The 15,028-nt window shown below is 46.0% G+C and overlaps 1 protein-coding gene across 5 annotated transcripts in view; it reads left to right on the forward strand.

Annotated features, from left to right (window-relative positions):
* Positions 1-3,554, forward strand: part of PCNT (pericentrin) — a 108,777-nt gene extending 105,223 nt beyond the window's left edge. For all 5 annotated transcript variants that reach the window (XM_055415715.2, XM_055415751.2, XM_055415776.2 and 2 more), the window contains 3 exons: positions 797-926; positions 2,596-2,723; positions 3,165-3,554. In XM_055415715.2, coding sequence (XP_055271690.2) covers positions 797-926; positions 2,596-2,723; positions 3,165-3,208 — 302 coding nt within the window. In that variant the 3' untranslated portion in view covers positions 3,209-3,554. The remainder of the gene's footprint in view (positions 1-796; positions 927-2,595; positions 2,724-3,164) is intronic.
* Positions 3,555-15,028: the final 11,474 nt, after the last annotated feature.

Consider the following 15,028-nt stretch of genomic DNA (forward strand, 5'->3'; position numbering starts at 1 on the left):
TTTGAAGGAAAATGGTTTTTATTTGGGCAACAAACACAGGTTTGTATAGTTAATGTTTATGAAGAAAGTGGTTCCAAGGAGCAGAACAATGACTGAAGGACACAGAAATGCTGAATATATTGACTAATAGCTCATTTTCAGTAAAAAGTCATTCTGTTCTCTAAATGGAGTGAAGTTCTACTTCACTCAGGGAGCATGGCTGCGTCCTTTGTTTCAGTCCCGTCCAGTCTGTGGTTGTCTGCTGCCACATCTGACCAGCCAGGCCCAGGTGTAACCAAGCCACCTGGACCATCTGCAGTGGTCAGCGCCCTGCACGGCCACTAGGCTTCCCTAGCGGTGCCCGTCAGCTTAGACTTCCATGTGTGAATCCTCACATCTTGAAGTCAGATGGCTTCAAGGTTCTTCAGGAGGTTTCCCCAAACCCCCTGCCTCTGACGAACTTGGTGGTCTCCAGGGTTTCTGCGTCTCTCACTCCTCAGAGCTGGGTGCGGGAGATCCACCCCAGGCCACTAGGCGCCCTCCCCTCTTCATCGGGGTGCTGAGTCCTCCTCCAGGATACTGCCCACCCAGATGCAGATGGTTAGGGTCTGCCCTGCAGGAGCAAAATGCAGGTGCTCAAAACTCAGGTTCCTTCTTGAGGTTTTATTCATACAGTTTTTATAATGAATACTTTAAAATGTCTTGAAATTGTCACACAGGCTCTTAAAAGCTTGTAAATTTTAAGTTTTGGTGGATGAGCGTTTACTAAAATGCATTTTTCTCTTTCCTTAATCCCTTTGTTGTTAAATATTTCTAGGGGAAGGATTCCTGGTACCACAGCGGCAGCAGTCTCCACCTGTCACCCGTGAGTCCCCACCCACCCGGGACGTGTCTTCCAGCCAAGCCAGGGACCCTGTGCCAAAAGCATCCCCACGCAGGAGGGAAAGGTGAGCAGAGGAACCTCAGCTGCTTTTCCAGTACGGGGTCCTAGCTGTTGGCAGGGGCAAGTCTGCAGAGAATGGGGCCTTGAACAGAAGTGTTCCTGGGCAGATTTGTGTGGGTGCCCAGGTCTGCCTCCAGTGGAAGGGCCCCCGGGCACATGAAACCCCCCACACATGCATGCACTGACTCACACACATGGAAGGCTCTGGTGTTAGCTTTACTTAATCTCTTTTCTTTGGGATTTGGGGGGTTTTGCACATGTAATATGTCTTTATACTTACGACTCACTTGGCAAGTGAGATGTTAGAGTGATAATGTTAAACATCTGTAAGTTATTTGGGGGAATAAGGGTTTTCAATTAGGCCTTGTAGTTAAATGGTAGAGTGTAATCCTGTTTAAAAATTCAAGTGAGGAAAGGTTTCCCTGATAGACTGGGGTGGTGGGAGCTGTGATTCTGTGACACTTGTCAAGTGCTGTGGCCGTGGGGTCACGTGCTGTGGCCATGGAGGGGATCACATGGCTATGTGCTGTGGCCTTGATCATCTTCATGATTATCTTTCCTGACCATGAGATTTCTCAGCCAAGCGCTGCATGTGAGAGAGATGTGATTTCCATTTCCACTTCTCCAGAAGTAGTAGTAATCGCATTCAAATACTCCAGTATGATTTTACAAGTCATTTATTTCATTCTTTTGACTATGACTTCTCCAGTATTTTGAACCTACCCATGAAGTGGGTAGAAAAGCTCAGTTTGTGTCTGTGGTTTTGGACCCGCACTGGAGGCTCAGGCAGGTGTCATCTGCTTTCTCTGCGAGTGCTTTCCTGGGACTCGGAAAGGAGCTATCAGAGCAAACACGCCCACCTCTGCCCCCAGCCAGCAGGATGAAACATGTTTACTATCTCGCTTAATGGCCTCTGGTTGGTGATGACACCTCCATCTGAACTGTGTGTTAGTGTGACAGTCTCGGGCATAACTGCCCTGACCGGAGGAGCCAGGCCCACAAGTATGGGCAGCCTGTTGTGCTGGAGGCTGTTTCTGCTCGTGTGTCTCTCCGCTGAGCATGTCCTACCAGTGCATGTGGTCCCTCCAAGAAATGTGTTTTGAAAGTCGTGGCCCCAGAGTGAGGCAGAGTGTACAGCCATGTGAGCCGGTGAGGACCCGGAAGCCTGGTTCTGTTCGAGGAGGGCAGGGTCTCTCAGTCCACTGTGGCCCCCCCAGGCCCAGGCTGGTGCTCCTCTGAAAGAATTAGTGGTGGCCAAGGCCTCTTGTATGTGGATGGTGCTCGGGTGAGTAAGATGCTCGCTGCCCTGGGAGGAAGTGGGCTGTGACATGGTCACTGGAGGTCAGGAGGAAAGGCAGCCACATGAGGGACGCTGGGCTGAACCAGGTGGGATGCTCGGTAGATGTGTGTGAAGATTTAGTGAATTAAATAATACACAGTAGCTTTTAGCTGTCTTAAATTTGGAGATGTTGTAAAGAAGTTCGTTTCTAAAGGACAGCGTAGCACTGTTTTTAAAGCCGTACTTTCCCTTTGTGGTAAAGAAAAGATGCAAAGGTAACATCTAGTTTACCCTGTCCCCACTAGTCCCGCCCCAGTGCTGTCTGTCACGCTCCCTGCATTCTGTCTGCTGAGTTGACTTCTTTTTTGTCCCTTGGTGGTTTGTGTGTTTGAAGATCCAGTCCACCCCCAAATCCCAGATCAGAAAGATCCCTGACTGCTTCTCAAGATCCAGAACATTCCTTGACAGAATATATTCACCACTTAGAAATGATCCAGCAAAGACTGGGAGGCGTGCCACCAGGTAACCAAAGTCCTCTCTTCCCCCATGACCTGAGAGACCCAGCAGTGGTCAGTCGTGGAGGTGGGTGGGATGCAGTCTGGTCAACCTTGTTAGCGTCTGTCCTGCTAACCAGCCGTCACTGAAGTACCAGAAGGAGGGTTGGGAGTGGAGACACCTGGGGGCTGAGGAGGGGTGAAGGGCACACCATGTGAGGGTCACAGACTCAAGCACAAGATGGGCTTCCGGGCCTTCATCTCACGTGGCCGTTATGCTGTATTCACAGGGTGTCGTTTCTTCACTTTTTCAACCCTCATAATTTAAACTGCTGTACGTCTTAATTGCTGTTCTTGTTTTCACCAAAAGTAAGATTAATGCAATGGTAGTGTTTCGAAATTGTGAAATTCCTCTTAAAAGATGTGATGCCTTCTAACAAATTGCTTCCTCATTTCTCTTTGTGTTCAGATTCCCCTTCAAAGAAGTCCTGCTGCCAGAAGATTAAACAGTGAATAAAGTCCTGTGACAACTTTATTTGAGGAAGACATTTGATTTTCTGAGGGGAGCTTGTGCTGTGGCATGCTGAGTGCCAGCCTTGTCATCCATTAAGTGTTCTCACCCTTACGTTTTGCTGCGAAGCCAAATGGGGTATTTCCTTTGTAATTCAGCACATTTTAGCTTCTCATCTTGACGAGGTAACCCCTTGGTTCTGTTTCGGTCATGCCTCCATGCCTCCCTCCACAGAGGGTAAGCAGAGGATGACTTCCTGTTTATTTTCTTAAAGTGTACAGCTGGAAACTTGGTTTAAAACAAAAACATTAAAAAAAAATAAAATTAAAGCCCTGATGTACTTGTGAACAGTCCTGTGTTTTGTTGTGTTGTTTTGTTTCGTTTTGTTTATCTAGTTTACTTTCATCACTGGCAAAAAAATAAAACTTAGAACTTTTATAAACTCCTGTCAGTCAAAAAAACTCTCAAAGCCCTGGTAAGACAAATAGCCATGTGCCTGTTGATTCACCTTGCTTGGGCTCTTATTTTATTTTTGTCAGACATATTTATTTCTCATGATGATGATCTTTTTTATGTTTTACTTGTGCTCACCTGTACCTGGTAGTGATGTCCAGCCAAGTGTCCTTTACCCAAACATCCACTGTAAAGGTATATGTACAAGTATCTCAGTGTGTTTCTAGGACCTGTGAACGTGATGTTTATTATGCTGGGCTTGGTTTCCATATAAAACAACTTTTTCTAAGTCGCTACTTACTTATCTTTGGGATGGGTTTTTCTCTCAGTCTGCAGCTTGGGTGCGTTTTCTGCTGCTTAGCCAGTACTGCCGTACGTCAGTTCTGTAGTTGTCCTACCTTTTCCACCCAGTCTTCATTCTGCTGTTTGATGTTGCTGAAGCCGAAATCTTGACCGGCTCCAGGAACAGGAATCCAAGAAATGGCCTTTCACTCTCAACATCCAGAAGAATGACAGTTGAAATTGATGATCAAATACTGAATAAATAAATATCCATGTACATCAGTGTTAAGCTAATGAAGGGGGAAGTGGGCTCATAACTACCATCACACCAGCTTGTTACCATGGGGGTTGATAATTAAAAAGAACACAGGTCACACCTGCTGCTGAGGGAAATTCTTCACAGTAAAGCACCAGCTTATTAATATAGAGGGAGCGAGAGATACAGTTGGAAAACCTCCAGCTCTGCCCTAAAATAATCAGTTCACATTAGGTTCATCAACAGGTCCTAAAACCAAGGGGAGGTTCCCCTTCATGGTGCAGGGGCCAAGAGTGTCCACTGTGACCCTGGGGCATAGTCTCCTGCAAGGCAGATGTCATGTGGGAAGGAGGGGGGACGTCCAGAGAAGCAGTAAGGTAGAAAGGGCAGTGCCCTGCATCCACACATCTTCCTTCCATCTCATGGGCCCGGTTTTCTGGGCCTCACTTAACTGGTTGGGTGACCAGCAGTGTCCTTCCTAAAAGATCTGAGCCCTCAACAGTCCTGTTTGTAGAGGACTTCTTTTCTTACACAGTCAAACCTGAAAGTACTGAGTACGCGAGGTATCCCTGGAGATATCAAGTTACAGGTACAGGTTTCACTGTGCTTCTGCTATGCCAGCCGCCAGGCTTCCCCTGAGTGATTGGTCACTTAACACCAGCTGATGCAGGAACCCCCACCCCTGCTGGTTCAGAGGGACCACTGTCACCAGCACAGCAGAGCCCATGGATGGAGCAGAGTCACGGATGGAAAGCAGGAACTCCCCCAGGATTGTCTGACATAGCAAGAAGAGGGACATGTCCCACCTTCTGTGGCCCCAGGCTGATATATTCAGCTGTGGGAGAAACAGCCATAAGTGGGTCAACAGGAGGGAGGCCTTCCCACCATCGGTAGCTGAGCTGCACCTGGGTGACATCAAGGAATCCCGGGGTCATGAGCCTAGCGTGTACTTTTGCTGTGAGAAGAATTTTCTGTCAGAAGCGGTGATGGTGAGCAAGGAATTTGGGAAGTCAGCAGAGACATTACTTTGCCAACCAAGGTCCGTCTAGTCAAGGCTATGGTTTTTCCCGTGGTCATGTATGGATATAAGAGTTGGACTGTGAAGAAAGCTGATTGCCGAAGAATTGATGCTTCTGAACTGTGGTGTTGGAGAAGACTCTTGAGAGTCCCTTGGACTGCAAGGAGATCCAACCAGTCCATTCTAAAGAAGATCAGTCCTGGGTGCTCATTGGAAGGACTGATGCTAAAGCTGAAACTGCAATACTTTGGCCACCTCACGCGACGAGTTGACTCACTGGAAAAGACTCTGATGCTGGGAGGGATTGGGGGCGGGAGGAGACGGGGACGACAGAGAATGAGATGGCTGGATGGCATCACCGACTCGATGGACATGAGTTTGAGTGAACTCCGGGAGTTGGTGATGGACAGGGAGGCCTGGCGTGCTGTGATTCATGGGGTCGCAAAGAGTCGGACACGACTGAGCTGAACTGAACTAGAGGATTCCCAGCAGAAACGGCAGGTTCATCTGCAGAACAGGAGAGGACCGGGCACAGGGACTCCCAGCAGACATTTCATGGGAACGCTGGAGAGCTGTTCATGCCGTAACTCACCTTCTCGACCTGCTTGCATCATCTTGTTTACTGCCGCTTCTTCACCACCACCCGAATGTCCTGCAGTACAGTTCTGACACTACCTGGGGTCAGCATGGAGTCCCCAGGCAGCCCATACTTCCGCCTGGCCAGCTATAAGCTTGCCTGAGCATCAGACCTGCAGGTTTTTGTCCAGGTCTCACTCTAACCCAACAGCCTATGGTTTTCTGTCAGTAGGCTGGAGCAGCAGCCAAGATGTCACAGAAGAGTCCACGTGCACCAAGCCTGGGCCTCTCTTAGTTGTGGGCTCTGCAGGGTGTCTTTGACTACTTGTCTTTCATTCTGGAAGGGAAACCGTGATAGTCCACAGACCACAGATTTTTCAAGGAATTTAGCTCTCACCATCCAAGCCATCTAGGGTACTACTTCCTGCTCACTAGGACCAATTACTATGATATGATGCTGTCTAAGCAAAGACCCTAAGGTAAGGAAGGGAAGTTGTCCCTGCCCACTGAAGAAAAATGACAAGGGAACCTAGAGGTAAAAGCTTTCATGATTGCACCTGGGATGTGCCATCACCCCTGGACCCCATCAAAAGTGTATCCCAAAAGAGCTAGAGAAGTACAAACAATAAAGCTAGATGTAAACAGCAGCCTTCCACTGAAAACCAGAAACAGCATGGTCTCAGCTCAGGCTGCTCACAAAATACCACAAACTGGGCGGTGTATAACCACTGGAATGTCTCAGAGTTCTAGAGGCTGAAAGTTCAAGATCAGGGTGCTAGCACGGTGGGTTCTGGTGAGGGCCCCTTCTGAGTTGCAGACAGCTGACTATTCCTCGTGTCTTCACATGATGGAAAGCACAGTGGGGAGCGAGCGCTCTCATGACCCTCAAGGGCACTAACCCCGTCCTGAGGGCTCCACCTCAAAGCCTCATCTGCCCCCCAGAGCTTCCACCTCCCACTGCCATCCCACTGTGGGTAGGATTTCATCACAGGAGGCTTGTCCATCACCAGTGCACACAGAGCTGGCCTGACCAGACCACGGAGGCATACGTGAATGACTCAGCAGGTGGTCAGACTCGTGGTGCTGAATCTTGCTCCTACCTCATGTCTCCTCTTCAGACTGCATCTGCGGTCTCAGGGTACATTCCCTGTGACCAGCTGGCAGAACAGGAGGAAGCACAGGTTTGTTCTCCAGATGGATCTGCAAGAGTGCTGGCCTCAACCAAAACTAGACAGTTGTCACACACATCCAGCTTGGGGCTGTGGAAGATTTCCTGTTGGCCAACTTCGGACGGTGCATCATGGTCCATTTTGTATGGAACGAGTGCTGACCTGAGTTCCTGATCCATAAGTTTTCCCTGAGTAGTTGATTGTCTAGCTGGTTAACACTTGACAGAGAAAAGATTGCCAAGTGGCACCAAGGATGTCTACAGGGCAGTAAGGAGACCTGCCTGCCACAAGACCCACTGTGGAAGTGCAGAAGGTGGACAAGATGACTTGCCTGTGGGTGTCACTCAGCTTCTTTCTTCAAGTGGCAGCAACCAGACCTCTCGCCAAGGCCTGGCTTCTTCCTGGCATTCTTCTCAATGCATGGACTGCCAACAGCAGAGGCCAATGCTGAGCCCTTCATGTGGTGAGCGGGTTCCCGCCATCATGGAGGGGGCAGTGATTGGTTCCACCAGGAACAGACACAATTGAAGTGTGGCTTTGGCTCCCCTGTCTGCAGTACATCTGCTGACACCATTATCTGTGGACCTGGAGATGCTTTACTCGTTGCTGCAGCTCTACGTGACGCTGCCCCTTAGAAGCAGGCATGCTTTAAAGCAATGAAAGTGCAGGATGACCTCACACATAGAATCCACTGGTCTTACATGTTGTAGGAGGTCACCGAGAAGACATGGCTGCTGGTTGACCTGTGAGTTGGCCCTGGGCTGTCAGAGGCTCCCCCTGATCCTTAAGTTGTGCATTTGCTTGCTTTCTCCACATTAGAAGCTGCCCCAACATCACAGCTGGGACAGAGCAAGGTGGTGGTGAGAGCATATGAAGGTGTGTGTGACTGAACCCAGTTTAGGCCTCCATATAAACTCTTAACATTCTGGTGGATGCACCTAATACCAAAACCAGACAAATATGCCACAAAAAAAGAAAACTACAGGCCAATATCACTGATGAACACAGATGCAAAAATCCTCAACAAAATTCTAGTGAACAGAATCAAACAACATATTAAAAAGATCATACACCATGAACAAGTGGGCTTTATCCCAGGGATGCAAGGATTCTTCAATATTTGCAAATCAACCAATGTGATATACCACATTAACAAACTGAAAGATAAAAACCATATGATTATCTCAATAGATGCAGAGAAAGCCTTTGACAAAATTCAACATCTATTTATGATAAAAACCCTCCAGAAAGCAGGCATAGAAGGAACATACCTCAACATAATAAAAGCCATATATGAAAAACCCACAGCAAACATTATCCTCAATGGTGAAAAACTGAAAGTGTTTTCCCTAAAGTCAGGAACAAGACAAGGGTGCCCATTCTCACCACTACTATTCAACATAGTTTTGGAAGTTTTAGCCACAGCAGTCAGAGAAGAAAAAGGAATAAAAGGAATCCAGATTGGAAAAGAAGTAAAATTCTCACTGATCCTCTATGTAGAAAACCCTAAAGACACAAGAAAATTACTAGAGCTAATCAATGAATATCATAAAGTTGCAGGATATAAAATTAGTACACAGAAATCCCTTGCATTCCTATATACTAACAATGAGAAAACAGAAAGAGAAATTAAGGAAACAATTCCATTCACCATTGCAACAAAAAGAATAAAATACTTAGGAATAAATCTACCTAAAGAAACAAGAGACCTATATATAAAAAACTATAAAACACTGATGAAAGAAATCAAAGAGGACATAAATAGATGGAGAAATATACCATGTTCATGGATCAGAAGAATCAACATAGTGAAAATGAGTATACTGCCCAAAGCAATCTATAGATTCAATGCAATCACTATCAAGCTACCAATGGTATTTTTCACAGAATTAGAACAAATAATTTCACAATCTGTATGGAAATACAAAAAATCTCAAATAGCCAAAGCAATCATAAGTAAGAACAGAACTGGAGGAATCAAATGCCTGACTTCAGACTATACTACAAAGCTACAGTCATCAAAACAGTATGGTACTGGCACAACGACCAAAATATAGATTGATGGAACAAAATAGAAAGCCCAGAGATAAATCCACGCACCTATGAACACCTTGTCTTTGACAAAAGAGGCAAGAATATACAATGGAGAAAAGACAAGCTCTTTAACAAGTGGTTCTGGGAAAACTGGTCATCCACCTGTAAAAGAATGAAACTAGAACACTTCTAACACCATACACAAAAATAAACTGAAAATGGATTAAAGATTTAAACGTAAGACCAGAAACCATAAAACTCCTAGAGGAAAACATAAGCAAAACACTCTCTGACATAAATCACAGCAGGATCCTCCATGACTCACTTCACAGAGTAATGGAAATGAAAGCAAAAATAAACAAATGGGACCTAATTAAACTTAAAAGCTCTTGCACAATGAAGGAAACTATAAGCAAGGTGAAAAGACAGCCTTCAGAATGGGAGAAAAAAATAGCAAACGAAGCAACTGACAAGAATTAATCTCAAAAATATACAAGCAACTCCTGTAGCTCAATTCCAGAAAAATAAATGACCCAATCAAAAAATGGGCCAAAGAACTAAACAGACATTTCTCCAAAGAAGACATACAGATGGCTAACAAACACATAAAAAGATGCTCAACAGCACTCATTATCAGAAAAATTCAAATCAAAACCACAATAATGTACCATTTCATGCTGGTCAGAATGGCTGCTATCAAAAAGTTTACAAACAATAAATGCTGGAGTGGGTGTGGAGAAAAGGGAACCCTCTTACACTGTTGATGGAAATGCAAACTAGTACAACCACTATGGAGAACAGTGTGGAGATTCCTTTAAAAACTGGAAATAGAACTGCCATACGACCCAGCAATCCCACTCTTGGGCATACACACTGAGGAAACCAGAACTGAAAGAGACACTTGTACCCCAATGTTAATCACAGCACTGTTAACAATAGCCAGGGCATGGAAGCAACCTAGATGTCCATCAGCAGACAAATGGACAAGAAAGCTGTGGGACATAGACACAATGGAATATTACTCAGCCATTAAAAGGAATGCATTTGAATCAGTTCTAATGAGGTGGATGAAACTGGAGCCTATTATACAGAGTGAAGTAAGTCAGAAAGAAAAACACCAGTATATTAATGCATATATATGGAATTTAGAAAGACGGTAATGATGACCCTATTTGCAAGACAGCAAAAGAGACACAGATGTAAAGAACACAGATGTAAAGAGTTTTGGATGCTGTGGGAGAAGGGGAGGGTGGGATGATTTGAGAGAATAGCATTGAAACATGTATATTGCCATTTGTGAAGTCGATCTCCAGTCTAGGTTCAATGCAGGACACAGGGTGCTCAGGGCCGGTGCATTGGGACAACACTGAGGGATGGGATGGGGAGAGAGGTAGGAGGGGGGTTCATGATGGGGGACACATGTACACCCATGGCTGATTCATGTCAGTTCAGTTCAGTTCAGTCGCTCAGTCGTGTCTGACTCTTTGTGACCCCATGAATCACAGCATGCCTGGCCTCCCTGTCCATCACCAACTCCCAGAGTTCACTCAAACTCATGTCCATCGAGTCAGTGATGCCATCCAGCCATCTCATTCTCTGGTGTCCCCTTCTCCTCCTGCCCCCAATCCCTCCCAGCATCAGAGTCTTTTCCAGTGAGTCAACTCTTCGCATGAGATGGCCAAAGTATTGGGACTTTCAGCTTCAGCATCAGTCCTTCCAATGAACACCCAGGATTGATCTTCTTTAGAATGGACTGGTTGGATCTCCTTGCAGTCCAAGGGACTCTCAAGAGTCTTCTCCAACACCACAGTTCAAAAGCATCAATTCTTCGGCGATCAGCTTTCTTCACAGTCCAACTCTCACATCCATACATGACCACTGGAAAAACCATAGCCTTGACTAGACGGACCTTGGTTGGCAAAGTAATGTCTCTGCTTTTTAATATGCTATCTAGGTTGGTCATAAATTTCCTTCCAAGGAGTAAGTGTCTTTTAATTTCATGGCTGCAATCAGCATCTGCAGTGATTTTGGAGCCCCCAAAAATAAAGTCTGACACTGTTTCCCCATCTATTTCCCGTGAAGTGATGGGACCATATGCCATGATCTTAGTTTTCTGCATGTTGAGCTTTAAGCCAACTTTTTCACTCTCCTCTTGCACTTTCATCAAGAGGCTCTTTAGTTCCTCTTCACTTTCTGCCATAAGGGTGGTGTCATCTGCATATCTGAGGTTATTGATATTTCTCCCAGCAATCTTGATTCCAGCTTGGGCTTCATCCATCCCAGCATTCCTCATGATATACTCTGCATATAAGTTAAATAAGCAGGGTGACAATATACAGCCTTGACGTACTCCTTTTCCTATTTGGAACCAGTGTATGGCAAAAACCACTACAATATTATAAAGTAATTAGCCTCCAATTAAAATAAATACATTTACAAAAAAAAACAACAACCTGAAAATAGAACTGCCATATGACCCAGCCGTCCCACTACTGGGGATACACACTGAGGAAAACAGAATTGAAAGAGACGCATGTACCCCAGTGTTCACTGCAGCACTGTTTACGATAGCTAGGACATGGAAGTAACCTAGATGTCCATTGGCAGATGAATGGATAAGGAAGTTGCAGTACATTTATGCAATGGCATATTACTAAGCTATAAAAAAGAATGCATTTGAGTCAGTTCTATGAGGTGGATGAAACTGGAGCCTATTATACTGTATGAAGTAAGCCAGAAAGAGAAACACCAATACAGAATATTAATGCGTATATATGGAATTTAGAAAAATGGTAAAGATGATCGTATATGCCAGGCAGCAAAAGAAACACAGATGTAAAGGACTCTGTGGGAAATGGCAAGGGTGAGATGATTTGAGAGAATAGCATTGAAACATGTATATTCAGTTCAGTTCAGTCACTCAGTCGTGTCCGACTCTCCGCGACCCCATGAATCACAGCACGCCAGGCCTCCCTGTCCATCACCAACTCCCAGATGACCAGTGCAAGTTGAATGCATGAAGCAGGGCACTCAAAGGCAGAAGTCTGGGAGAACTCAGAGGGACGAGATGTGGACGGAGGTGGGAGGGAAGTTCACAATGAGGGGACACGTGCACCTGTGACTAATTCATGTTGATGTATGGCAAAACCACCACAATGTTGTAAAGTAATTATCCTCCAATTAAAATAAATAAATCAATTTTAAAAGTTAAAGATTCTAGTGGATGCAGAGAATTATCTTCTGGCCGCCCAAGACAAACCTCATCAGTTCCCTGCTTATCAAACCTGCTGCTTGCTGACCTGGGGGGTCTGCCTCTGTCTTAGATCTCTCCTTGCCCTCGTGTACAGGGGCTAGTTTATGAACCACCATTACAGATCCCATTGCTGGAAGCAGTTGCCTGGGCTGAAGAGTGTAATGGCTAGCTGAAGGCTTGCTTTCAGTACCAGCTTGGAAATCAGTCTTTCAAGTTGGAAGCAATGCTGCAGACTGGTGTTACCTTAAACCAGTAGTGCATACATCATGTACATCCCTTACAGCCAGACTGCAGGTGCCTGAAAATCAAGAGGCAGACTCTTCCACTGCAAGTGCAAGCTGGATTCTCTAGTTTCTTGATCACAGTTAAGCAAAGGAGTACCAAGATGCCCCGTGTGGGTCACGGGTTCCACACATTCTTCCTTGAGTATAGAACAGCCCTACCCTCTCCACTGGGAAATAGATGGGGAAACAGTGGAAACAGTGTCAGACTTTATTTCTTTGGGCTCCAAAATCACTGCGGATGCTGATTGCAGCCATGAAATTAAAAGACGCTTACTCCTTGGAAGGTAAGTTATGACCAACCTAGATAGCATATTAAAAAGCAGAGACATTACTTTGCCAACCAAGGTCCGTCTAGTCAAGGCTATGGTTTTTCCTGTGGTCACGTATGGATGTGAGAGTTGGACTGTGAAGAAAGCTGATCACCGAAGAATTGATGCTTTTGAACTGTGGTGCTGAAGACTCTTGAGAGTCCCTTGGACTGCAAGGAGATCCAACCAGTCAGTCCTAAAGGAAATCAGTCCTGGGTGTTCATTGGAAGGACTGATGCTGAAGCTGAAACTCCAATACTTTGGCCACCTCATGTGAAGAGTTGACTCACTGGAAAAGACTGATGCTGGGAGGGATTGGGGGCAGGAGGAGAAGGGGACACCAGAGAATGAGATGGCTGGATGGCATCACCGACTCGATGGACATGTGTTTGAGTGAACTCTGGGAGTTGGTGATGGACAGGGAGGCCTGGCGTGCTGTGACTCATGGGGTCGCAAAGAGTCGGACACAACTGAGTGACTGAACTGACCCTCTCCACTGCCCAGATGGTGACTTCTTTTGCCTCCTGGTTCCTAGATTCAGGAACCCAGGGTTCCCCGACATCATCCATCATTTACAGCCAGTAGAACAGGCAGTGTTCCTTTTGGGAACCAGGACCTCTAACCCTGCAGAATCTAAACTTGGAGGACAGAAGGCACAAAATTCTCCAGTGGACCATTGGGAGTGATATTAAGTGGGGCCACTCCTGTGTCCACCTTTGGATTTTAGACTCAGGTATCTTTCTTATTGGGAAATGGTGCCATAGATGGCTCCTAACTTTGCAGGATATTACCTCCACCTTGGCACTTCAGCTGTGCCTTTAGCTGACTGCCCCAGTGCCATGTCAGGCAGCAGATCTGTGCTCATTGCACACCCTGCAGTGTAAAGTACACCCTGCATTTCCTTTGTTGTAAGGTGGGATCCTGTGCTAGAGGAACTAACACTCCATAAGCCCTTGCTGGCTGACACCTGTGGACAGGTCAAACCTACCTATGCAGTGTGAATCTATTTCTGTGAAAACAAACTGCTGGCCCTTCCCAGATGGAAGAGTTCAAGTAGAGCAAACAGCTGGTTGAACTTCTCCGTGAAAGGAACCACATCGGGAGCTCCTCATTGATCTCTTGCTGACAGGTTAGACCAAGCGAGTGGCTGTATCAGTCTTGGGCCCATAAATAGCCTCCAGCTCCATTACTTTGGTCATTCTGTCCTTGTATCCATCATGGCAGCACACAGGTTGCCAGTAAGAAATGCTGTCCAATGTCAACCCTTAGAATTGCTGTCTGCTTGGTGATTTATTGTGTTCACAGGTGCCCTCTGGCGGCACTAACATTTTATACCACGGCCACTCTGCTTTGTGCCCATCCCAGTACGTCTTCCCATGTGCTTTCCTTGGGTCACCCAGCACTGCCATGTGTCCACATATATTCTAGTCTTGGGCCACTCCTTACACACAAAAGTGAATGACAGGAGCTCTGCCCAGTGGGGGATACGTCTCCACTGCTGTCTTTCAAGGCCAGCCCTGCATGAGGCTGTAATGTAGCTGCTGTCCATTTTCATGCTGATTTCAGGTACCAAGTCAGGCTTAAAACTCAGTATTAAAAAACTAAGATCATGGCATCCGGTCCCATCACTTCATGGCAAATAGAAGGGGAAAAGGTGGAAACAGTGACAGATTTCCTCTTCTTGGGCTCTAAAATGACTGGATGGTGACTGCAGCCATGAAACTAGAAGATAGTTGCTCCTTGGAAGAAAAGCTATGACAAACCTAGACCATGTATTAAAAAGCAAAGACATCACTTTGCCAACAAAGGTCCAGATAGTCAAAACTATGGTTTTCTCCAATAGTCATGTATAGACGTGAGAGTTGGACCATAAAGAAGGCAGAGCACCAAAGAATCGATGCTTTCAAACTGTGGTGCTGGAGAAGACTGTTGAGAATCCCTTGGACTGAAAGATCAAACCAGTCAATCCTAAAGGAAATCAACCCTGAATGCTCATTGGAAGGACGGAAGCTGAAATCCAATACTTCGGCCACCTAATGTGAAGCGCTGACTCACTGGAAGACTGGTAAAGATAGAAGGGAGAAGGAGAAGGGGATGACAAAGGATGAGATGGTTAGATGGCATCACCAATTCAATGGCCATGAACGTGGGTAAACTCTGGGAGATGGTGAGGGACAGGAACACCTGGT

This window comes from Moschus berezovskii, chromosome 1 (genome assembly GCF_049115385.1).
Source record: "Moschus berezovskii isolate FMDL1 chromosome 1, NW_MosBer_1.0, whole genome shotgun sequence".
In the NCBI taxonomy this organism is placed as follows: Eukaryota; Metazoa; Chordata; class Mammalia; order Artiodactyla; family Moschidae; genus Moschus; species Moschus berezovskii.